The sequence below is a fragment of the Anas platyrhynchos genome, chromosome 5, assembly GCF_047663525.1.
Source record: "Anas platyrhynchos isolate ZD024472 breed Pekin duck chromosome 5, IASCAAS_PekinDuck_T2T, whole genome shotgun sequence".
NCBI lineage: Eukaryota > Metazoa > Chordata > Aves > Anseriformes > Anatidae > Anas > Anas platyrhynchos.
Window position 1 is genome coordinate 2,023,530 of NC_092591.1, and position 26,999 is coordinate 2,050,528.

General features: G+C 44.6%; 1 protein-coding gene across 6 annotated transcripts in view; it reads right to left on the reverse strand.

Moving 5' to 3' along the window:
* Positions 1 to 26,999, reverse strand: part of MDGA2 (MAM domain containing glycosylphosphatidylinositol anchor 2) — a 321,830-nt gene that overhangs the window by 90,591 nt on the left and 204,240 nt on the right. For all 6 annotated transcript variants that reach the window (XM_072038054.1, XM_072038055.1, XM_027457733.3 and 3 more), the window contains one exon: positions 23,429 to 23,722. In XM_072038054.1, the coding sequence (XP_071894155.1) occupies positions 23,429 to 23,722 (294 nt within the window). The remainder of the gene's footprint in view (positions 1 to 23,428; positions 23,723 to 26,999) is intronic.

A 26,999-nucleotide genomic window follows, 5' to 3' on the forward strand; every position in this document is an offset into this window, starting at 1 on the left:
GGTTTGCTCTGTTTAACTTCTTGAAAAAAAGATAAAGAAGTGATGGGGTCGCAAAGTATAAACACACCCACAGTGTGAAAATGCTGCATCCTACAAGGGCACTCAAATACACAGCAAAGGAAGAGATGTGCACAGGGCGGATATGCAGATGGGAAATTCAAGGCAGGCAGAAGACACAGATTTTAACAGAAAGACCAAAACATAACAAAATGCCTAGCAAAGAAAGGGAGCGATGGATCCGCTGTTCCTTGTTCCCATCAGGCTGAGTTATTGACGGCCGGCATTGACACAAACAGGCGGCGACATCCAGGCCAGCAGTGCACGGGAGCCCTGACAAAATGATTTAACTGTGCACTTTGCACCCCGTGCCTCGTTCCTCCGCCTGCTCACACGGATCTCTGAGATTTTTCCAGCTGGAGGCAGGGGAGGTGCAGCCCCGCAGAGGCAGCCAGCAGCAGACCCAGGTCCCGCAGCCACGGCGATGGCACCACGCACACCCAGCGCCGAGGCACAGCCACGCTGTGTGCAGCAGGAGCACCCCAGGCGTGCTGCTGCCTCGCTGGCACTCCAAAAATACAAAATGCAACCGGGATAAATCTGAAGACACAGCAGGAGAGGAGGCAGAGAGCGGACACGCCGAGCGAGGAGCGGAGTACATCCATAAACACCTGGGGGAGGTTTCTGCACAATGGGTGGCAATAAAAAGCATTTTTTACCTGGACAGGGGAGGTAAATAGATGTTCCTGGTAGAGCAGAAAATATAGAAATGTGAACATAAAACAAGTGTATGGACTTGTAACAACTATTTTTTTTTTTTTTTTTACTGCTGCTCTAGACAGTGTTTGCAGCAACCTCTTTTTGGCTTGAAACAGATAACAGTTTCTTCACCTAAGCATCTTATTTCTCTTGTGAATAAGGTCACTTTATAATCAAATAGGGTTTTCTTTTGTTGAACTGTAGCAAAGAATTACCCATAAGCAAGCAAATGTATTTATTTCTACACCGGGGCTGGCTCTGTCCTTGGGAGCCTTTGGGCCATTTCAGGGGTGAACCTCCCAGCATTAGGGCACGTTATGCTGGCACCTTTGGGCCAGGTTTGGCTTTCATCTCCTTTAGAGGCTGGGACATATAACAAACAGAGACTGAACCGTGCTGAAGCTGACTAAACTGGCCCTGCTCCTTAAGCAGCCAAGGTCAATGCTTTTAAATTCCGGGGTCAGGAATTCAAACCCTGGAGCCGTCTGAGCCTGGGACGCGGTTACAGACAGTGAAAATGAGAGGGAATGGGCTCTGAACTAGAGGACAAATCGTCTTTCAGGTTGCAAAGACAACTTCTGGAAAGCTTAAGAGTAAATATAAGAAAATAAGTAGGTGAGAGATTAGTGCCAGAAGAGAACAGCTCGGAGATACTCCTGTAGGATGGGCTCAGAAAAGGAATTCATTAGAGCAGAGCCTTGTTTAATAAAGAAAGCCGAATCTCAGCCAAGGCTGCCACTTCTCCGTTGGACCATTCCTCATGGCCAACAAAGAAAGCAAGAGGAGGAGAATAAGCCCTCAGCAACACGAGCAGGACAAGGTGCCCTCAGCTGAGGCAGGATGACTGGTTTTGGGTGTGTTTACTCCGTTTGAATTGTTTGCCCTCCGTTTTGTAAATCTGAGATGGTGGCACACAAATTGGAATAGGTGGAGAAATAATGCGTTTGGTGCCTATAGCTCATGGGAGAGAAGCTTAAATCTGATCTCTGCAATCCTGCTGTGGGAATTGCTCTGCTGAGCCCTGAAGATATTTAACTGCAGCAGCATATCTTAGGGACAAGGCGAATGAATCACTTTCCCACACACTGGTGGAACAAAATTCCTTGAGAATTGGCCAGGGGCACCCTGCACACCCTCTGTTTCTCAAGAGCACAGCTCCCATCCCTACTTCCCAGCTTTGTATTTGTGGCTTTCACAGTTAGAAACAGTAATTTATACCTGGGATATTCAAAATGGGTGAAAACGCCAACCACCTAGAGCTCACTACACTCTATCACATCAACGTATTGTGAAAGACAGATCAAAATCATCATGTTAAGCAGAGAGAGAGACAAGGGTTTATCATGTAAATGGCTAAAGAACCTCAGCAGATACCCCAATATATTCCGACCTGCCTGTTCCAGGGTGCTTTGGTGATCCCTTCACCTTTTTCACAGCACTTGGGTTGTGCTAATCATAGCACGTGCTATGTGCTGATGGTCTCAGCCTCTTCCCATCACGCCACCTGACTCTGCATTACACAATAGATTGGTTCTTGCTACACAGACTCACATTCTGGACTGATACTTAGGGTGGCTCCCCAAAATGTACCCTACATGTGTTGCAGCAGTTGTACAGGAGATATTCATATAGTGAAGCGCTTCAGAAGAAGACATAGCAAACCTCTTTCACTCCTGCAAAAGCACCCCAGATCCCAGCTGCTTTGTTGATCACACTTGTTCCTGAAGGTATGTGATCGGTGAAAATCCTTGGACACAAGAGGAAATGCCATTGCAAATGAAGGCATCAGACATAGTTTTATAGGATGAAAAGGAAAATCGCTTCCTCCCACAAGCATACAGATTTAGTTCAGATTTATATTTTTTATTTTTTTTATTTTATTTTTTACTGAGGCAAACTGTTTGGTGCCTTCACTGGAAATTCAGGATTCATTTCTATTTCCAGCCTGAAGAGAGTATCGACATTTACAATTTTCTTCCAGATGTAGCTAAACATCTGCCTCCCCCACCCAAATCAGTGCTACCTGGATAATTGCTGCCTACATTGCTCCAGCACCACACTGGACAAGTGACTGAAAAATAAACATGTCTGAGAATCAAGACATGTCTGAGAATCAAGAAGAGCAGCATGGTGCCTGCAGCAGGGATCTGTAGGGTATTATGGGATATACCAGACCAACCCCCAGGGAACAGTGGAGACTGCTCGAAACGGCAGCATACGGGGGCATGGCAGCAAGCTCTGGACAGGAGAAATGGAGAGCACCTCCTGCAGCAAGGGCCAAAACAGCCCAGCAGATGTTTCTAATTGTGGTCTCACACATCAGTGCTAAAGCCTGTCCTCTGCGCGGCAGGGTCTGTCCTCAGTCCAGCAAAACCATCAGCTCACGTGCTGGTTTCCTTCCCTGCTGCTCTACAGACCTGGCAGATGGATACCAAAGCACCTCGGCAGGTGCTTGCTAACAGCCCAGAATACTGATGTGCTGGAAAAAAGAACGAGCACCAGGGACAAGATGGGCTGAAGTCATTTCCCAGCTTGAGAGTAAATGGATGCTGTCCTCCCCATCACACACTGTACCTTACATCTGACTGCCAATGTTTGCCTCCTTCCATCCTTTAGGAAAGCCACGCATGTTTTGTGTACGAACAGAGTATCAGACTACCAGGAGTTATACTACTTTTGTAATTAAACACTTACTCTCAACTCTTTTCACCTGTTCTGGAAGACGCAGAACAGGTCTGGATGGCTGCATGGTGTGGCCTTCCAGGGAGAGGAGGTAGCAGGAGAAATGCTTCTCTGTTGGGCAATGTAGAGGAAAGAATTGCCAACTTTTAAACTTGTTCAGTTCTTGCAAGTGCTGTAAAAAATACTAATTTATGCATTTGTTTTAGAACGTGGATATCTATTGTGGTAACCAGATTATGGCTCCAGGATGGGCTGAAATTGGTACCTGCATAAAAAACTTGATGGTGGGGGTTCAAGAGGACAGGAACTGTCTCATACTTTTAATTCAGCTATCTTGCTTTCATGCTTTCGTGCTTCTTTCTCTCTTTCCTTTCTACCTACCTATACCTTGCTTGTTGTTCTGCTCAGTTCCCAGCCAGAAACTTTCTCGTGTAGGCTCATAACTGCTCAGCTTTGGTTGTCAAGACCAAATGTCCATGTCCCAGCTCACCAAGACAGACCAGGGCTACAGCTCATGCTCCACGCACAGCCCAGCTTTCACCTCTTCTGCTCTCCTGACCCTCCATTTCCCAACCGCAGCTCCTCAGTCCCACAGCATCTATGGGGACACAAAGGCTGCATGAACCCCATCACTGCGCTGCCCCTGCTCCTCTCCACACAGTTGGGTTTGGTTTGCATGAAGCAGTTTGGTTATCTCCGTACTCCTGGAATGTCCCCACTAATTAATTTTTACCATGGTGGCATCCTCAAAGCAATTTCTCGATGTAATTGCATTTTCTTAAGGACAAAGACAACTTTGTGACGCCACTCAGGCAGCTTCTGGAGAGGCTGCTGTGCAGGCTGCTGTGCCCGGCAGATAGCACCGAATTAATGGGCCTGCCCAGCAGACAACAGCTCCTGTCCAGAAAAAAAATGCCATGTTTTGGGGCTGGTCTTTGCTCTATGTCAGAATGAAAAACACTGGAGAATGGTTTCCCTTTAACATTTTTAAGATTTTAATGCCTTAGGGAAACACACAAATAAACAACAAGTTTGATCCCCAAAGCTTTAAGAACATTTTAATACTTACATGCTAATTCAGAGCAATATCTAGACATTTATTTCCGAAATTTTGGTTTAGAAGATGTCAGTCACTTGTTTCCACCTCCAGCCATTTGGGTTTGAATAGCTCTTTTTGTTTTGAAAGGATCTTATCAAAACGACCATTTTGGCTCAGGCACTGCCTGGAAGCACACACCAGGAGTGGAAACGCCCAGGTTCTGCAGGCTGCTGGGCTTGGATCTTATCCTAGGAGCTTCTGCTTGTCCCTGCTTATAAACACTCATATATACAAGTGTATAACTTGTATAAACAGCTATCAGGAAATGTGCCCTAGTAACAAGGACTTTAGCGTGAGCAAATCCTTTCTCTGAACTCTGTAATACACAGACTTAAAAATATTATTAGTCTCTGACCACTAGCCCATGGCTTGGGATGGGTCTTCCTGGAAGAGTATTGAAAAACAGTAACAACAACAACACAAAACCACAATAAAGCAAAACAAAGCCAGCACAGAAATCAGTTTCTAAAGCTTCTGTGACACTTTAATCCACAGACAGTGTCTGCTTTGTTAAGATAGCTCGCTGAAAACATCATATTAGATCATCTAATGAGCTGGGGGCTATGACAGCTCCGCTGGTGATTTTGAACATACCATAATTCAATTGAGAACGAAAACACAATGGGCACTGCAGAAAATGTATCTGCTGCCCCCTCTACTGAAATGTGAGGCTCCCTAAAAATAAACCACAGCAAATGCAGGCACAGTACATACACTGGGTATTCCTAAAAACCTGCAATATCCATTACAGATCACTTCTACCAAGAGGAAAATAAGTCAGTCTTGAGTGGTATATCTAGCAGGTTTGCCCAACAAAGAGCCATTTGCTGGGTTCGGGTCATTGCTGTTGACCCGTGTATTTACTTTGGAACATACAGACACCAGAGAAAGCACCAATACAACAACAAAACTCCCAAAGTTCTCCTTTCCATTATTCACCTCAGGGATTCAAAGGGGAATAAACTATTTCAAATGAAGAAACATTGACAGAGTCCCACCGATGGAGGCAGCAAGGCTCACTGGGGGCAGCAACGTGGTGTAGCAGCCCCGACAGAGACGAGCTGGTGATCCCAACAACATGGACTGCAAACTGCAGCCACAGCTGGTCCTGCAGCCCTCGATCTCCCAGGGTGCTGGGTATGACCATCCCTAGTCCCTCACGTGCAAGTCTGAGCCTACCAGGTCTGTCCCGCATCAGATCCAAAAGAAACCAAGCTGAATAAATTGTGTAGGCTAAAATTTATGTATGTCGGTGCCTACTGTATCTCTGATTTAAAGACGGATTGAAAAATGGGCTTCAAACAATTCCCCACATTTATTTTTAAAAATCCTTTGCCTTAGCCTGCTCCCTGAAGGAGGTAGGATTGTTAAAAGCAATCAGTCTCAGGCTCTGCCTTCCCTCCTGTGAGAGACCGGGGGGACCCATTCTTCCTTCTCCCACAGATCCCATATCCATTTCACCCCATTTCTGCACATGTGCAAATGCTGGCAGATATTTACCACTGCATTAATTTTTGGTGATGGCATGGTGAACTCTTTGGGTTAGCTTATTTGGTTGTTCCCCATGATGCAAAATGCCCTCCCTGGAGACCCCAAAAAAGACACAGTAGCTGCGATGCTGCCAAAGCAGAGCACGATCAGCCCAAACCCCAGCACCTAACACAGGAGGTAGCAGAAGGGCTGAGCCCTCCCTCCACCTGCTGGCAACCCCTGAGCAAGCCCCAAATGAGCAATGAGCCCAAAAGCTCCTAAAAAGCACTAAGCACACAATATCCCACGTCTTAAACGAGGCTGAGGCCAAATGATCTGCACTTTAATGGCCGGCATTAAAACAGACACTTGCTCTGAAATGAAACCACTGTGAGAAGATCTGCACTAATATAACAGCACGAGAACATATTTTTAAGAGTTCATTTGTATTTTCCTAGGGATGATTGCTGTGAATAATTTAATCCCCATCGGGAAGACTGCTAATAAGACACCGCCTATTGAAGGAAATGGGCTCTGCTTGCGAAACTTGGGCCGGGATTTGTATTCAGATTCAATTTTGAATAAATAAATACATGCACAAATAAATAAACAAATGCATAAATAAAGAATATAGCCTCTGTTTCTGAGGCTGTGTTTTGGGCAGACAGATTTGTCTCTTGTGTCCAGCAATTTTATGCAGAAGGGAATAAAGTCCAACATTTAATTGTTTTCTTCCTCCCCTAGGATTCCATAAAATTTTACGTTATTTCTTCCAAGTTTTGTTTTTTTTTCCAATGTTTTACACATAATTGCCTTTTTGTTTTCAGTAAATCTATATATTGATATTCTCTTTCTTCCAGCTGTTTCTTCTACTGTTCTAGTTCATCTAGCCTCTCAACCAATTTTATCAAGCTCTGTTTTATCTCCAAAATTGAATTCTCAAGGTTATTGCAGAAATATGTTATTCTCCGTTTTCATTTCCTTTCTGAGCTCCGCTAGGGCATGTTTTAGATGTATACTGGAGCTCTGCATAGTTAGTAGCATTGCTGGGTTTATTCTGCCTCATTGCTATGAAAAATGCAGTGGCATGTCCTTCCTGAATGCCTTGTGGTTTCTTTCTTTCTTCTACCACTTCACTCCGTAGATGTTGTCTCTCTTTCCCACTAGGTATGGGTTAGTCGAATGAGTCAATTACGCAGATACAGACTAAATTCCATGATTTGTAACTCATAAGTCACATCTCAAAACGGTAAAGGATCTGGAGGACAAGACGTATGAGGAGCGGCTGAGGTCCCCGGGTTTGCTCAGCCCCGAGCAGAGCAGGCCGAGGGGAGGCCTCATGGTGGCCTGCAGCTCCCTCACAGGGAGCGGAGGGGCAGGCGCTGAGCTCTGCTCTCTGGGGACAGCGACAGGACCCGAGGGGACGGCATGGAGCTGGGACAGGGGAGGGTCAGGCTGGGGGTTAGGGAAAGGGTCTGCACCCAGAGGTGGTCGGGCGCTGGCACAGGCTGCCCAGGAACGTGGGCACCACACCAAGCCTGCAGGAGGTCAAGAAGTGTTTGGACAACCCTCTCAGAAATGTAGTCTGATTTTTGGGTGGTGCTGCGTGGAGCCAGGAGTTGTATTTGATGATCCTTGTGGGTCCCTTCCAATTCAGGAATTGCAACATTCTCTGATCCTACGATTCTATGATTTTATATGCATTTTGTAATGCACGGATATGTTGCACAACTGCAGAAGCAAAGCAGGAGGAACCAGGGCTTTGGCACTGCTGATCTCTTCTGTAAGAAGCCCTGGTTTCTTGCAGTGTTTGCACACACCAACAGTAGTCCTTTCTGACTGTAACAACTTCTGAGAATTTCACAAATAGGTGCTGCATGCAGGAACACGTTGTTTGACCAGTCCACTGCCCAGCTATCATTGTCAGCTAGGTACAAACCCTCCGATAAATCTCACTCCTGTCATTATTAAAAGCCTTCATGCATTTGATCGATAGGTAGACCTCTACCTTCCTGCATCAACACTGGATTTTATAGCTTTAAGCATTTATTTTCCGTTTCTGTCAGCCCCACTATCTACATTCACAGTGCAATTGCATCTCTTGGTATTTCCTGACAAATTATTTTAGTCTTGTCCTGTAACATCAAGTCCTCCTTTGTAGATGTTCCATTTCAAGTCCAATCATCACGAACATACACTCAAACACACGGATGAGGTCTTGACGCTGTCTTACAGAAAGGATCAGAGAGATGTTTCTCTTTCCATTGGGTATATACCTGCCAGCACATCCTAGGATCGGGTTTCCACGCTAGCAAGACTTTGGTGATCTCTGGATTAACTACTGCAGCCCGTCAAACCCTTCTCTATATCCATTCCAAACACTAACAAACAACCAACGTAAGCAATGCCTCTGTCTTGGTCTCCAAGAACAGTAACTTTCATTTTAACCTACAAAACTTTCTTGCATTTCTGAAATCACCAAGGTCCTTTCTATGTGATAACTTTATTTTCCTCCTCATGAACAATACCTCCCAGGCAGAATTCTGTTAACGGAGAATGATGCAAGTTTGGCATTTGTCTACTGCTGGGCTTTGATCAAATTTACTTTTGAGAATGAGAAATAAAAGCCCAGACAAAGTGCAAGAGTGGTGCAGATAAATTGCTTCTGGCTACCACAGGACAGCTTCAGTGAGTACCTGGAAATGCCCTGTGGCATGTGGACCTTACTGCACGGCTCCAGCAATATCCATCAAAACATGCCCATCTTTTATGCCATCCTCATCACTGAGACGTTAAACATCATTGTCCCCAGGGCTGCTTTCTGAGGAGCTCCTCCCTTCAGAGTAATATTTCTCTATCAAACACTATCTGTTGCTGTTTCTCTCTGAGCCAGTCACTTTAGGCACCTGTTAGACATAACTGAAATCACAGTTTCCAATACATAAAACAGTTTTGCAGAGTTAATGCAAATGGATATTGCACATCTCCCTTGCCTCAAAATTCTGTTATTCTACCATCTCTTCTTACATTAATATTCATCAAACCATTGTCACAGTTTACCCTACTTTTCCTTTAACCTCCTCACTCAAGTTAGATTTTCCTTTGAAAGTTTTGCATAAACTCAAGGTCAGGCGTGCAAATCTGTTTTTACTTGGACCACATTAATTCTACTTAATCTTTAATATAGTGACTACCTTTGCCACTTTCTGCTTCTGACTCAGTCAGAAGTGAGAAAACTTTGCTGCAGGACCTGAGACCTCATGAATCAGTTCTTGCAGAATTCTGGACACCCCAAACCCCCATACAATCCAAGCAAAATTCAACTCCAAAGTGAAGCTTCCTTAAATCTATTCTGGTAATTTCTGCTTTCACATCCTTACTGACCCTACTCATCTGATTTTTCCTTCCTGAGACAGGTTTACCCAATACTGAAGACCATTTCCAAGTATTGACTTACATTTGGACACAACAATAATTTTGGAAACACAAAGGTTACACCACCAGCTCATACACTTAGCTCATCTGCATTACAGTGGAAGGGCTATCTAAGCTCCTCCACACCCCCTGAGAATTCGACTTCGGCCTAAAAATAACCCCCTGATGAAGCAAGTCACTGCAAAAGCAGCAGCACTAATGAACTCTGCTTCTCTTGCACTTTCTTCTCCTCTTCTCCATAGGTTCTCTGATGCCCAATGTAGCTTCTGCACTGGTTTTCAAATGGGGACAGAGATGAAGTCTCTGTATTCTATATGTCCAATTATTTTAATGTAATGTGTATGCTTCAGCTTTTTGTTTCTCTGTCACTAACAATAAGTTAGTTAAAATTACTTACCAGACATGGAAAGGTTTTATATATAGAGAAAAATAAGTACAACAATAGCATCCAGATATACAGCAGCCAGAAACAGAACAGACTGTATATATATAAAGAACCATAGAACGGTTCAATCATAGATTCTATGATCTATAATATATATAAACACTTTTTTCCACTTTTTTTTTTTCTTTTACAAGACAAAATCAGACTGCATATGTGTCAGTCATAAGGGAATTACAGAAAGTGTTTCTTCAAATGCAAACAGAGACAGGTAGTTGGGCATTTTCCTACCTCCTATAATGCCAACAGCATCAACCTCTCCATGCCAGCTCAGCGTGCCAAACGCACTCACCCTGGACTGTAATGCACGGCACAGCACCCAGACCAAGTGCACGTAGATATGGCCTTGGATATGCCACATGATAAAAGATGCTATTTTTTGCTGTGAGAACACACGTGCATTGGCATACTGAGATCTTTGAGATGGTTGGGAACAAGCAACATTTTTTAGCTAGATGCAATCAGCAAGCATACATTGTTGAATTCTAGTTTGACAGGAACTGATTACATATCAGACATGGATAATTTCTTCTTTCCTTTTTTTTTTTTTTTTTCCTGAGAAACCCTTCTTGATTTGAAAAGAAAATCAAGAAGGCCCTTAGAGTATCCATAAACTGCTAATTCCCTCTTTTAACAAAAGGAAAAAAAAAATCAACTATCAAAATTTCTTTTCAAGGAGGCATTTTGAAGGACCAGTCCCAGAATAAGTGATATTCTAAGGGCCACAAAGTTTTGAGATGGGTCATGGCAATCATCCTGAATAATACATCTGGGAGACATAAACTGCTAATTACCAATTTTCAGAAACAAAGCTGTCTGAGCTCCTGTGAAGGAGCTTGAATAGAGGATTAGTGAGATATGACTGGATATGTATGGATATGTTCTGTGTAACTGTCTGACATCATGAATGGCAGAACCAGGGAAGATGTTTCTCATTTATTTATTTGTAACATTTAACATGAATGCTCCTATTCTGGTTGGCTTTTTCGCTGTCAGGATGTCTACATGCTGCCTACACACTGTAACACATCAATGCTTTGATCCACGATAAATTCTCATGGGTTAGACCAAGTGTGTCAAAGAGAAAAGATGAATATTAGCAATGAAAGGATCTTGGGCTCAGAGCTCCATGAGGTTCAGCGACTGCTAGCTGCATGCAAGAGAATCACTTCAAAGGAGAGGGCCAACAACCTTTCTGAAAACTTTTCATCTCATAACTGACATGTCCTGACAGCACGCAGAACCAAAAAAAGATGAGACTGCTTTTGCTACTGGTTCTACACTTCATTTTTTTTGACCAACAAATTTCGTCTGGTTAAATACAAGTATGACAGCAAATTGGATGTATCCAAAATTGTGACATCAGAAATTACCAAACCAAGTAATATTTTGAAGAGAATCACAGACCTGATCATACCTTACTTAATTAATACCCAAGTCAGAACTCTACCAAGGATTCAGATGAATTTCTATAAGGCAAACAATTTTACTTTTGACATTTGAAGCCAAATTCTCTTCTGGTTTAAATGAGCAAAACACCAAAATCACTGGAGCTAACTCTATGCTTACCACTAGGAAATATGGCTTTTGTATCACACAATTAGACAATTGTTCAAGGAAAGGTTAGATGTGGTAGACATGGGTTAGTGGGTGAAATTGGTGATAGGGGGATGGTTGGACCAGATGATCTTGGAGGTGTTTTCCAACCTTAATGTTTCTGGGATTCCACAGAATCTAAACAGGTACAAGTCTGTGGGACCTGATGACAAGAATCCCAGGGTCCTGAGGGAACCGTCTGATGGAGTTCCCAAGCTTCTCTCTATCATAGTTGAAAAGTCCTGGCACTGGGTGATGTCCCTGGTGAGTGGAAAGATGGAAATCTCATGCCCCTCCTCTTCAACAATTAAAACAACGAGGAGACATTTCTTCTCAGAAAGAGCAGTCAGGCATTGGGACGGGTTGCCCAGGGAAGGGGTCGAGTCACTGTCCCTGGGGGTGTTCAAGGAAAGCTTGGACCTTGGTGCACAGCGACATGGTTTAGTGGGTGACACTGGTGTTAGGGGATGGTTGGACCAGATCATCTTGAAGGTATTTTCCAACCTTAAATTTTCTATGGTTCTAAGAAGATAAAGTGACCTAAGCATGGATCTGTGAGAACTGCTCCTCCTGCTTGGGCTCTTTCCAGGGTGAAGCTGCCCTGACAGCAGCACCCCACAGCTGTAACTGCACCCGGGGTACAGCTCTTGTTAAACCTCATTTGGTTTCTTCCTGCCCAGCTCTCCAGCCAGTCCAGGTCTCGCTGAATGGCAGCACAGCCTTCTGGTGTGCCAGCCACTCCTCCCAGCTTTGTGTCATCGGTGTACTTGCTGAGGGCAGACACTATTGCCTCATCAAGGTCATCAATGAAGATATTGAACAAGACCGGACCCAGCACCGACCCCTGGGGAATACCGCTAGTCAGACATCTAAAATCTGTTTTTGTATCTTAAACGTATACACCAGCACAGCAGAAAATGTCTTAAAATAAACTTATTCCAGGTTGATTATATTAAATTTAATAAGATGAAGTGTTTTTGTTTAGTTTTGTTTTTGTTTGTTTTGTTTGAGACAGGATTTGTTTTGCTTTCTTCTTTTTGACATAAATTTTCTGGTCCAAAGAACATGCAAGTATAATTGTGGATGCACTAAATAATGGATGCACTAAAGAAATTCAGGCACTAAATTAGAATCAAATACGTCCAAAATACAGGAGACCTCTGTGGGTGTCTCAGTAGATTATAAAGTACTGTTGCCTTCTTTATCCTTCAATCCAATACAAACAGGAGACAGTTTGCTTTTCAAACAAAGCTGAAACAATTAATATACAATTAATAAAACGCACACCAGTGTGGTCTCTTTCATGTTGAGCTTTGGTATTCAAAAAGCAGCAAGATCGTCTGAATAAAGAGCATTTGTGTGAATAAAATGAGTAGTTTTCTTCAAAAAGGTCTGTTACATGAGTAATTAGGAAAAGAAATGGGTAGGCTAACTGTTGTGTGGGCTGTAAGCTGTAACACAACACATCTCTCGAGAATTTCCAGCCCAGACAGTCAAACACGAAGGATTAAAATGACAAAATGCGCTTCTAACTGGGCTCATCCACGAGCTGAACTTCACCCTCGGGCATTTTATCCCTGTAAATGGCCTAACAAAACAGGGAGGGTAGGAGCAGGGAGGGAAATGGTGGGAATTTCTATGATCAGCACCTCCAGGAACTGAAAGGTCAAGTCCAGGTGCCTTGGTTGTTTGCCAGTCAGTGACTGAGAAGTCACAAAACCAGGGCCTTTCAGGTTTCATGAAAGACTGGAATGAATTTTAGTCTCTATGTGATTAAAGACAAAAGGCCACGACAGCCTCAAATCAGGCTGAGGCAATGAATAGGACAGGGAGAACTTGCCAGTGAATTGACCTTGACATCGCAGTCAACTACCTTTTATGAAAGGAAAAACAGCATCAGAGTGCATCGAGGCTATAACCTCTCTCTGGAAAGTGAAAAGCCAGCCTAGGGCTGCACGCAGGCCATACGCAAAGGCACACGTGAAGTCAGTTCTGTGGTTACTCTCATTTTCCTGGTGGTACTCTGTAACACCAACATTTTCTTTGCAGTGAATTAGAACGATCAACTATTTTGTTTGAGGTTTACAACTCAATCAAGCTGTCATACGAATAACATTTGGTACAGAAGAATCAAACTCTTTTATTGGCTTGGCGCATGAGGATTTTATAAAGGAGCTGACTCTCCCCAGATGTCAGAAGTCACCCCAGCAGGAAGAACTGAGTTCAGGAGGATGTAAAGAACACACCTGCAGTCATACTGGAAGGGCCTGAGTAAGCTTGAGCCTGAAAGGACTGCTGAAACGTCTAGAGAAAACAAGTGGAACTAGGGGAACCAGGAGATACGAGACAGCTATGCAGTGACAAAGCCAATCCCTACCTTGAAAATGGGGCTGGGAGGAGGAGCTGGGAAGCTACAGCCCAGACAGCTCCACTTCAGTTCCCACAAACACTGCAACAAATAATCCATTGATGTGTGAGTGCCTGGAAGATAACACCGAGATGAGTAACTGTCATGAGAGATTTGTCAACATCATGTCAAAGTAAGCTAATTACCTTCTTTGAGAGTGTAAGCGAGAGGTGGTGGGGGAGAAATTGCTGATGTCCTGCATCTTGGCCTGAGCTAGGCACCTGGTGCTCTTTGCCATGGCACTGCCACACACAAGCCAGAGAAGTGTGACCCCATGCAGAGGGGAATCAGGAGCACAGGGTGCTGTAAAGCTCATCAGGCAGCCAAGCTCTGAGCCCTTACCAATGGTTCGTGACCAGATGCAAAGGCCACGTTGCAGGAGCTGCCGTGTCTGGTTCTGCCCAGCCTGGGTACTCAGACAAGGAAAAAGGGTTGGAGAAAGCCAGCAGGAGAACCGATGGGTGGGAAGGAGGTCTGCAAAACACCTTGGCTTTGCAACAGATCACGGCTGAACGGGAGCTGTGCCTGCCTCGCGTGGAAGCCCCAGGCTCTGCAGCAAAGCTGCGCCCAGCAGCAGGCACAGACGGCTGTGCCCAGGCTTCAGGACAGGGGCACTGCCACCAGGAGAATGGGTGAGGATAGATGCAGTGGTTACTAACAGAGCAAAAGGAGAAATTGTGCCAAGAATAAATATGAGTGATGAAATGAACCTGAATAAGCAGCTACACCTTGAGGGAAACCGCTGATTAAAACAGGGGAGCATAAAAACAGCCTTATTGATAAGAAACTGTATGAATGGACTGAGCAACTAACTACAAAGGAACCTAGAAAAGTGACAAATATGTATTAATTCTGAATGGTTTGAGTATTTGAGTAGCTTTTCAAGGTTCTGGACTACTCAGAAATAACAGCTGCTCAGAAAAAAAAAAAAAAAAAAAAAGAAAGAAAAAGGTATGCTATGCCTTTGTTTACTCTAAAGAATTTTTATTTACAGACCCAATAATAAATGAAAGGTGTGAAATTTCTCTTTCATTATGTGGAAAGCTTCTGAATATAAGAAAGAGAGCATGAGAAATCCCGTTACTGGGAGTTTTCAATCACAAACTTTCCCCAGAAAGCAACTTGTGTAGCTTACTAATGCTGCCAGCAGGCTGCACAGACGCCCAGTGCAGGTGGCTGTGGTCCCCACAGCAAGAAATTGAGGTCAGAGGGGTGCTTCTGCAATTCACATCTCCCTGCACCAAGCAGAATGGGGCTCCCCAGGAAGGTGGTGGAGCTGGGGAACCACAAAACATGCAGGGAGCACGAGGGTAAAACCCACACCCTATTAAGCCATTGCCACAGGTGCCCAACCTACGCGGTCCCTTCTTCTTTGAAACCTTAACTCACTGATGATGCTGGCAAAACTCCTTCTGTTCTTACCCATTTAGCTCCTAACATTTTTATTATTATTTATTTTTTGACAGGAGGAGAAGAGTAGAGGAAGATCTCACACAAAACGGTCAACACAGATTTTTCCAAAGCCTGATGGGAATGACCCAAAGAAAGCTCTTTGAAAAAGCAGCTCTGCCCCACAGCAACCAAGATCCCGTTGGCTTTCACAGCATCTCGGTGACTGCTGTAACGAGTCCAGCATCCTCTGGACTAGCTCCATCACAAAAAAACTGATTATGTACCAGCACAATTGAGGTCTAATTTCGTCCCTGCTGCTGAGTGAAAGGAATGTGCCTGCTGACACCATTTTTTTCTCCACAGGCAAAATGATTTGCAAAACTTCAACTTAGCAGCAGTGGACAAAACGTCTGAATAATAACAACAAAAAATCTGCCATAAGAGAATGCACAGAAAGTAACAACCAGGCCTTACGTACGTAAGGCTTTACGTCATGAGAGTGTTAAAGCCAGAAACACTCAAAAGTTAGACAAGAGGAGCTATTTACTGAGCAAAAGAAATGATCATGTAACCAAATGCTTGATGTAACACAGCAGCATTCACAGTCAAAATTAGTTAGGTACGTATATCTATCCAAAAGCCTTAAACTTTAAATGCCTCACTTTGCAATCATAGTTTTAATTAAAATGTGGATTTATTTAATTATGGGAATAAGTCACCTAAATTATACACGGAAAATAAAAAAAAAAAAAAAAAGGAGCATATTTACTTTGCACCTTCTTCAGTTGAAAAGAGCCAAAAAAAAAAAAAAAAAAAAAGCTGAATGGGCAACTTAATTATTCTGCTTCACCTTTCTGTTGCTTGGTTGTTGATTCTGTTATGAGTTTTATTTGGTGAAAGCATGTTTGTGTTTGAACTTTGTGTAACACTTTTTGCAGACAGAACGAGAGCACTACTGGAGAGTATCCTAAATTACTAACAGAGCAGTAAAGAGGACCAAGGGAGGCAAATAGCTTAAGATGCTAAAGACAGGATAAAGCCTAAGATTAAATTAAAGCAAGAACACCCTTAGAGCGCTCTTCTTCACTTGCTGCTGGTCAGCAGCAAACATTTAAAGAAGAGAAAAGCAGCAGCAGGGCAGAGAGCAGAGCCCAAAGCACAGCCTGCTTCCAGCCCTCTGCAGGCTGGGGCTGGCTGTGCCTCAGCACCGCAGTGCTCAATGGCTTTTCTTCCATTATTTTGTTTAATCAGTTGCATAATCCATTAATACTTTTGGCCTAGAAAACAATGGGTGAGAAGGAGATTTGCGTTAAATGTGGTGCCTGGTGTCAGGAGCTGCGTCCCCACTCTGGTCCCAGGGAATGCCGTGGTCCTGCTGGGGGACACAAGGCAACGTGTGCCCTGGCACTGCCCTCCTTGGCCACTCCGAGCTTGGGAGCCCTCCCTGCCTTCCCTCCTCCTGCAGGTGCTATAGTCCCTTCATGATATTTGTTGACCTTTGTGGCGTTTTCTATCCATGACATTCGTTGTTCTGCTGTGCACCTGCTCCACGCGACCATTTCTCGTTTCACTGAAGACCACAGGTCCTAGCACAGAGACTCACAGATTTCCTTCAGTCCTCTTTCACTGTAGCTCACTGTGTATGTCTGCCCTTCCTAGCTCTTAATTGTGGAGGTGGGCTCTCTCTGTCATCATCACAACAAAACTCCTTCAGAATCGGACCTGGCCCAATGCATGATACAAAGACAGAAGAAAACCTCATTTCTCCTGCAAATACTACACACAGGCACTGAAGCTCCCAATCTTTCTGTGTTTCCATGAACAGACCTGGAAGAACTCCAGTGCACTGATGGATTAAAAGGTGCCATCCTCCTGAGACTGTCAGTCTGATTGTTCAGCTCCTGGATGCGATATCCATGACATGCAGAGCATTCAGACACCCCTTTCTGATTCTACGTATGTTAAATTTACAAATGCAATATTTTCAACTAATCCTGTTCCTCCTCTCATTCTCATTTCTTAAACAAACAAATCCCAGAACTTTTTGTCATCGTGTCCCTCAGACACCGCTAGGAAATTCTTTGTGTATAAGACCATCTTCTACATGACCAATTGTTCAATAGGAACAACGAGTAAATCATTTTCTTTCCCAATAACATTCATGTTTATGCTCTAAGATCTGGGGTACTCACTGCTACTCTGTCCTCTGGAATTTCTAAGAAGCAGAAGATCCATCTCGGGAGGTTCTATATATAGCTTTAATATTAAACAAGGAAAAATTCAACTGATCTCATTTGCATTTACAATTTCCATGTTGCCAGTGTTTGCATATTCATTACCACTCCAGGTCATTGCCTTTGGCCTTGCTAAATGTCAAAAAGCTCCCAGTATTTCACTTTGCTGATCAAGCCATCCATTATTTCCACATACTTTTCCTGCCTTGCTCCATTCAGATAAATGACGTGCAAAGCCATAATTGCTGAAGTGTTATGCTGAAATTGTTCTCTATCATCTTTCACTGAGAACTTTCTCGAAGAGTTATTGACAATTGTTTTATATAAAAGCGTTTTCCATAGGAGAGTCTTCTGGAAATGTTCTAGTCTAAGAATGAAGGACCTGGAAAATTTACTGCTTACTGACTGGTTAAAGGTTAGGACAGTGTTAGCCACATCCAATACATTAAACGTGTACCATGACAGGACAGCCAATCTTTAGGCACAGACAGGCAACATGCACCAAAAACCACAAAACCACACACACACAAAACCAAAACATTAAAAACATCACAGAAAGATGTAAGTAGCAAGGTCCAATTCTGGCCTCCTTTAGCCTGTCCTGTCTCCCATCAGAATCAAACCCGATCTCTGGAGATAGCCACCAGCCTGTGACCTACAAAGGAAGTACTCCAGAAAGCAATAAGCCAAACAGTCTAGGAATATCTTGGGTTACATAAAACTTGCCCTGAATATCAATCAGCTTCTTCTACTCAAACGCACAATCATGAAGTAAGAAAAAAAAAAGTATAATTGTGATGTAAATAATATGAACATAAAACATGAGATGTGGATTTCCTTTGTCATTTCAACTTGCTTGAACACAGGTGTCAGCGGTTATTCAAAAATAAAGACATTGTCCCCACTCAGTTACTTTTCACCTACAGAAATTCCCTGACACCCCCCTTTTTAATACATTATCATAGCTAAAATTTTATAAGCCAATTTGGAAATCTAGAGGGTTTCCCCCTGGAAGTTTGGCTTGCAGTGCTGATTCTCACTCATGACACAATGTCCTTAACTCATTTACCTCTGCCCAACAATACGAGTGAAGGACTTGAATGCAAGAATCTTCCTCAGTAGTGAGCTGCAATCGTGGCCCCTCTCCGGAGCTAAAGCTCGCTGTGAACTTCCCCAGAGCAGAGCAGTTTCCCCAGCCCCATCCCCTTCACTGCCCGCCTCCTGCAGGGTTTTCCCATCCGGCTTCCCAAGGCTGCAAGGCATCCACGGACCCGTCTGCACATCTCCTGGGTGGTGACTGACCATCAGCTGCCCTGCCTTTTAAAAAGCTTCTCATGGTTCCCTTCCTAAATCTCCATGTATCTCCACGAGTTTTAAGCTCATTATTTCTAGTTCTATTCGTGATGGAGAATATTTAATTCTTTTTTTTTTTCCATTTAAAAATATTTCATTATTAATATAATACATATTTACATATACATATTTCATCAGGCACATATTTAGACAGTCACAGCTACGGCAAATTTTAAGCTGCCAAATTGCCTGTCTAAAGCATAAGAACAACTTTTCAATCCTCACCTGCAAATAACTTCTACAATCAAAACAAAGAGGACCCAACTCTGAGCTGTCCCTGCTGATGTAAAACCAGAAACACTAATTTATGCCCCACTGATTCACTCCAGATTTGGAATGATGCACCTGAGATCATAATTCAGCCTCATATTTCTTGCTAATTAGCTCTGTTCCATTTCAAATATAATCCCTGAAGGACATTCCCCTTCAGTGTGATTTCATTAGTTGCTCAGAATTTATTACCGAGGAGGAACGACATACATAAACCAGAACCCAAACGGAAAGGAAAATTCAGAGTATCACAATGTGGTCGACTGCTCTGCCAACCAGGTTACCAGGAGATATATTCGATGTTTTAAGAGGCTTTACAAGTACTTGGAGACCAATGCATTTGGAAAACAGTTTATATTATAAACAATATTTTATGTAGCACCGAAGTAAAACTACGGCACATAAAGCGCGAGCCCAAGAAGCAGCAATGTCCACTGTGAAAAATGATTCTGTCCTTCCTGCTATCATCACTTGATAAGGTACACGATGTAAACATTTGATTATATTGTACCTGATGGCATTTTTATTTCCCAAGTGTTTTCTTCCCGCAGTAAAAGCGGTGCATTTAAATTATTACTGGATTGCATCCCGTCTGCCAACAGCAGGCGTTTATTTATTTATTTTATTTATCAAAATTTGCACACAGGGAAATGGTCAGTGCTGCAGGCAAGTGCAGGGCTCCAAGCCCCAGCACTGCCGGTAACTCCTGATTTCTGCTTGTTCCTTCCTGCCCTTCTCAAACTGAGCCAGGAGCAGCCACACCAAGGAGCACGTGCCTGGAGCATCCTCTCTCCTGTCTCACTCAGGGCACAGGAGCCACCTCCCAGAGACCTTCCTGGGCTCATGGCTGGAAGGCTCCCACCTGGTGAGGCCACCTGAGCAGGCACAAGCTTCAGCGGGAGCTGGAGCTCCTCCTGGAGCAGCCTTGGCCACCCCTGAGCATTTTGCAGGAGGCAGTGTCCTGCAGCACCAAACGCCACCGCTGTGCTGTTCCCACTCCCTCGTGGGAAGCGGACATCGGAGCCACAACAAAAATCCACTCCCACCCCTCTGGGCTTAGCTCTTCTTGCTCCTGGTGCTGTATTCCATGTTCCTAATGAATCTCTCACAGAAAAGCTAGCAGGACTCACAACATGTACCAAACAATGAAGATCAAATTCAGCAAACCCCACAGCCTGGGGAGAGTGACAACAGACCTGGGAGAAAACAGCACAGGACAACAGCAGCAATAAGCAAAGGATCCAGGAGTTATTGATCAAATCAGGGACTGCATGTCTTTCATTACTACAGCGTCCTCAGAATCTCATCTCTGCAACCTCTAGGGTAGGAAAATGTTATCTCTATTTTACAGACAGGGAACTTGGACAAGAAAAAACATCCCAGACACCTTCCTTAGGACAGGCTCCGCTGCTTTCTGCGAATGTTTCACTCTCCAAAGCCATGCAGGGAGCACAGGTGCCTAACAACCGGATCATTATGATTTTCAATTAAATTCCTCATATGAACCTTCTCAATTAGTCCTCAGAATGAGCACCTTTTCTGTATTATACCGTTGAACAATTGCTGCAGGATGTGACAGAGATTTTGAAGCACACCAACCATGTCTTGTCCAGCAGACAGGGGCTCAGAGAGCTGCGTCGTCCTTTACTTCTTGTTTCCCACGATGTATTTGCTTTTCCCTATTAGAATTTTTAGAATTTGATGGCCAACAGGGAACATCAAATTTACCCATGATTTGAGGCCTAACTATGACACGGCAGAGAAAAAAGTCATTTCTCCTAGAAAAATCACAGTCTGGGATGCCAACATCACCGAGCATGGCATTGAAGGGAAGGCAGAGGAAGAGAGAGGAACAAAACTGGAGAGAAAAGAAGAGAGAAAAAGCAAAACTTTGCCCATTAAAATTGGTAGGATGAACTAAGAGTGAGTCAAATTAAAAAAAAAAATAAATAAATAAAATAAATCTTTGTATTTATCCTTAGCAATCTTTCTGAAGTGTGAACTGACAGGGAGCAGTATTTCTACTGAGAGGTTAGCCCTGTGGAGCAGGGCAGTGACACACCACTCTGGTCAGACAGAAAGTCCTTCTTCCACACCTGAAACTCTCCTTACACCAGCGAGGATGGGCCAGCACGCAGCTACAAAGGTCCACGAACGTATCTGCTCACACACCCACGTACCGTACACAAATTGAAATCAATGAGTTGAGTATAAAGGGAAGTGTTTCATTAAATATCTTTCCCTGTTTCTAACTAATAGAAGCATAAAAAATACTATAAAATTACTGAAAAGGAAGTGATTTTTATGACAATTGAATAAGTAGTATGCTAGTTATGGAAACGATGCCGAAGTCACTGTGAACACACGTCCTTTACTCCCACAAGAAATACAATCAAAGCACTGCACAACATCTGCTTTGTCCATTTGCCTCCAAATTGTCACTCACTGGGATCTGAACAAAGTATGCAGGAATCTGAACAAGGACAGATTAAAGAAAATTCTCAAGTAAATACCTGTTATGATCCTGTTTATTATAACCATTTTCGATTTGTCTCTCATCTCTTTCAGAATACAGGAACTGTTGCTTCTAATATAGTGCTAAGAATAAATAAAGCCAGAGCTCCTTCCTCCAGTAAAATTCAGTAAAATAACAGCAACCCAAGCACTGCATCCACCAGATGCTGTTGGAAGTCAGCAAGAGTCGTCCTCTGGGTCCACCAAGGCCTGGCTCAGAGCCTGAAGAGGAGGAGGTGCTGGGAAGTCTACATCCTGGGAAGCAGTCCCCAGGACCCAGACCCAGCCATGCCTTCCTCTAACATGAAATGCACGATTACCTCCTTGCTGAAGAAAATAATAGCATCTGCTTAAAAGCTTTGAAATGGAGCAGGATAAATGATGCAGAGCTTGCTGGATAAATTGAAGAGTTTCTATGACTTTCAAAGACTTGAAATAAAGCCTTCCAGGGCAAGCCACGGGACACATCACAGCTGTTGTACAGAGCCATGTCAAGAGTGCTTCTGAACGCTTCTGTTCAGTATCCTCCATTGAATTGAGCTTCTGAGGATTTCAGATATAATAATAATAATAATAATAAAGCAATGCTGAAAATTACTGAGCTTCTCTTGACTCATAATGCTCCTGAAGACAGAGAGGAGAAAGACTTGTTCTCTCATACGAGTGGCAAAGGAAGGCAGTGGGGATGGGGCAGATTCACCTCCAGAGCTTTCCCACCAAAGCCCTCACTTTAACACAAAAGCCCTCCACATGTGCATCGGTATATGACCTGAATTATTTGAAGGAGCTTTCAGCACCCAGGCACCACGACCAGCCTGAACCAGGATGTTTGCAGCCATGCCAGATTCTGCACAGACGTACAGAAGAGATGATGTGCTCCGACAAAAAGACAAACTAAATGTGCACCAGTAAGCAGCCCTGATGGAAGCACGGCAGATACCACAACACGTAATCAAGTGCATAAATAATTTGTTATACAACAGACCTTGAAAAAAAAAACAGATCAGTTGATTATTAGCAATAGCTATGGATATTGCAGTACCCCAGCACCGGAGGCCCCAAACGAGGTCAGTTGTGCTGAGCACAGAGCGCTGTTAAAGCAAATCTGCCATAACATTTGGGCATCTGAAACTGGAGCAAATACAGGCTGCACAAGTCACTTCATAAACAAGTGAAAATAAGTACTGAAAATTCAACAGACAAATGCAAGTAAACATCTTCTACACAGCAACAAACAACCACTCATTGTTCCCCGTAAGCCATATCAACCCAGGCTTTTCATTTTCCAATAATAAACATGGAGCATTTCCAAATTAATTGATTTCCTCTTAAGTTTTCCCTCCCATTCCTGATGCTGACAGTTCACATTTAGAGTCAGAAGCAGCTCTGCAGACCTGCATGCAGATCAGCTAAGATGGAACAGCTCTTGCTCTTTTTTTCTCCTTGTTTTACGCCCTCAACAAACGAGGTCAGTATCAGATCTGCATTTATAGATGTCCTCCTACCTCATGCGCTTGTTCCTGTGTCAAGAAATATAGAGCTAGGCATTGGGAAAATAATCATGGCCCTACAGTTTTTTAGTATAAATGGGACTTCTATGTCATTTTTACTTCTGTATTTACATTAAAGCCATGAATTCAGGGAGCTGCAGAGCCAAACAACACAGCACCAAAAATGTAACAACCATAAGACTTTCGCTGCTGTTTATTTAGGGGACAAATAAATCAACTTCTTTTCCATAGCAAAGCCACACGAAAAGAAAATAAGGGTCTACTCACACTGCACGATGAGCTGTACCAAGGCTTCCCTGGGTTTCACATTAAACCCGTTGTACTGACTGGTCTGGCACCTGTAGGTTCCCGTCATCTCCCTGGACACGTTCACGATCCTCAGGATGCCATCGTAGCTCTCCGTCTGCATCGCCCCGTCCGGCATCACGACCTCCTTGTCGGCTCGGGACCACAGGATGATGGGTTTGGGCTTTCCTGTCACCTGGCACTGCAGCTCGATCGTGTCCCCTTCCCGAGTGACCAGGGGGGACTTTTCTTGAGGAACAGTCAAATTGGGTGGGACTTCAAAGAGAAAAAGAGACAACAATTAGCGTTACGGAAACATCAGATGGCTTTCTCACTTACATGGTTGTAACCATATATCAAGAAATCATTTATACACCTAGAGCAACGCACATTGATTGCACATATCAGGAGACTGTATAATCCTACTATATTTACGAGGCAAAGTGCTTGGCTGCCTGAAGTAGTGAAAGAAAGATTTAACTGCCCAAGCTCACCACTCGCTCCCTGCCACGTGTGTGCCCCCCATGCCAAATGCCCTAATGGTGCTCAGCAGACCAGTGGCTGCAACTAGCCCTTTATCACCAGTATTTATGGCTTTCCTCGTTATGGGTATTTGCAACTGAAACCACTTTTTTCTTACAGCCTGGCTTCCGATTTTACCCAGCTCATAACAGCAGAGGAAGAGCTGTGCCAGCTCAGAAACCAGCTCAGAATTCACAGCCTGAAAGCAAAAGGCAGTTGGCATGTTTCTGTCACAGGAAGCTCGTTAAAGCAGTGTTTTTCCTTGAGATTTGCCTTAACAAATCCGGAAGGAAGATGTGAAGAACTGCATCCCACAGGAGTTAGGTAACCCTGTGAGCACAACATGTGGCGCCACCGTGCTGAAGGCCCCATCCTTCCACCCTCTGCAGCCTCGCAAGAGCAAGGCTTCCTAATTGCCACCAGTGGCTGATTTACCACTCCCGGCCTTGAATGACCAACCCTTGGCAGCCAGGAGAAGGCCTTGCTCCCCACAGGAGAGACCTTGCTGTGCAGGGAGCTCGACCAGAACAGAAATCGCCTGTCACCCCTTGTAAAGCCATCAGGGTTTGCATGCCAGGCATCTCAACGAGTTCCCACCGTTGGTCCCATCAGAGGCGGCTCCTCTGCCGCTGGGCTTTAGGTGATTGCGTTTGATAATTACAAAGCGCTGCAAGCTCCACAGGCCTGATGAGAACAGTTTTGCCACGTCCAATTATCGTTACCATCTCATCATACCTATATTGGTTTTATATCCAATTTCCTCCTCTCTTTCAGCACAACGCAAATCAAAGCGCTGGCTCCGGAGCTGTTCGTGCCCTCCAGATCACACGCGCAGCCTTTGGCTCTTTGGATGCTTGGATGGGGGGGAAGAATATATGAAAAGGCCTGATTTGAACACTGCTTTCTCTCCATTTCCCTTTGTGCCTTCTGAAAGCCGGCTATTCTGTCTGAAAGCTGGCCTTCTGTCCAGAGTCACTGGGAGAGCCGCTTGTTTTAAAACCAGTCCCTTGTAGGAGCAACACCTCCCACACTGTCCTGCCCTGGAGCACCCTGTCTGAACGCCAGGGCTGACAAAACGCAGCCTGCACCAGGACTCCCATCTGCAGGCAGAATAACCACCACCTATTTCCAGGCCTCCAGCGACAGAAGCAAAAAGACTTGTACCAGTGAGAAACAGCTCTGCTGGAGAAACACATCTGACAAAGCCACCAGTAATCAGAGTTTATATCAGAGACTTCTGTAGGTTTCAGAATGTTGTTTCCAGCTGTCTGAAGGTTTTAAGAACTCTGCCTGAATCTGATGGGATGCGCAAGAGTGGAAATAATACACACACACATATATATAAAAAAGAATAAAAAGACTGCTTAATAAAATATTCCCAAGATCCATTAGAGTCCTGCATCACTTGGAGAGTGACCACCATGTGGATGCCCCTGGTGAGGAGGAGATGCAGAACAAAAGATGGTCAACCCCAGCGAAGGAGGTCCGAAGCCATGAAAGCAGTCTTTGCAGAGGCCTCAGAAAAAAATACAGAGGGAAAAGGATGATGAAGGCAGCGAGGGACAGGACAGAAACAACAGGTCCTGGAGCTTTTGGAATCATTCTTGGTGGCAGGAACTTTGACCATCCTGCAGACCCTCCCATGCCAGCTGCCAAAAGAGGAGGTGCAGCATGGTGTGCCCAGCTATACAGCTCTCATGCTGGGCTCCACATGGTGCAGACATAGTCTATGCCCCAGTGGGGATGGCAGAGGTGTGGGAGCTGCCAGCATGCATGGTACTGGGCATCAGGGTGGCGATGTGAGTGAATACACGGCCATGGGGCTCCCGCCTACTCCGCAAAAGGCTCCTGGGCACGGACCCTGCAGAAGGGCTGGAGCTGCTTGGCGGTGCCAGCCTGGGCTCACCCAGCGATGAGCACAGCCAGTGCTCAGAGAGGTGCTGTGGTTCTCTGAGCTGTTCTGACCAGGATTCTCCACCAGCCTGCCCTTCCCTCACCTTTATTTATTTCTACATCCTACGCTTCTGAGCTGAGGTACACGGTGTCTGTGCTGGGCCTGCGTCGGCTGCGTGCCTGTGGGGGGACGCCTCCGCCTTCCCTCCTGAGAGCAAGCACACCAAATAGATGCCGAAAGGCCACTTTCTGAAGCAATTGAAGCACAGGCTACTCTGGGAAAAAGTCACTGTTCTGGGAAGGAAAGTGCAGTTTAAAGAGGTCTGAAAGCACACAGTGTACTGCCTCCCTGCAGGACGCAAGGAGCGGCCTTCTGAACTTCTTTCCCGGCTCGCCTGGCTTGTGGCTTCTCAATTCTGCTCAAATACCCATCCTCCTGTCTGGGCCACCCCTAAAACATTTACTTTGCTCCTGGGGAGCAGACCTTCTCCCTGCTGTGAATGTGCTGTGAGCAAAGCTCACCCCAGTAGCATGGATGCTGCAGGCCCCTTCCTTGGCTCCCTGCCCCTTCAGGCCCTTCCAGGCCCATTTCTGGATGCGTTACGCTGGCAGAATGTTCCAGACTGCCACGAGAACAACAGGTCTGCAACACAAAATCCTACTCTGTCTTAGCCTCAAATCACACACCTGGGCAAGGGCTCTAACTTCTCACCTCAGGTGCCAGACCAGAAACAGGGATGGGATACAAAGAGCTTGAGGAGCTGTTTCCCAGATATTTACAATGTTCTGGTTTAAAAACTCTTTCACTAAGCTTGTCACAGGGACCTGGGGCAGAAAAATAGCCAGGTTTAGGGTGTCCATGAGGTGGACCTAGAAAGGAAGGAGGGCAGAGGTGTGTCAGTGTGACTGGGGGCTCCTGGAGATTTGCTTCCCTCGCAGCCGCACTGCATGAGTGTAGAAAGGCAACAGCCTTGAGCTCTGGGTGCAGAACCCTGCTGAATGCAGGACACAGACTGACAAGTAGAGGTGGGTGAAATTCAGAAGTTTGGACGCTCAGAGCAAACTATGACTTATGTAAGGAAGACACCAGGAAGGTGGTCACACACAGCTGCTGGCTTCTGAGAGGGAGGAGAGTGAA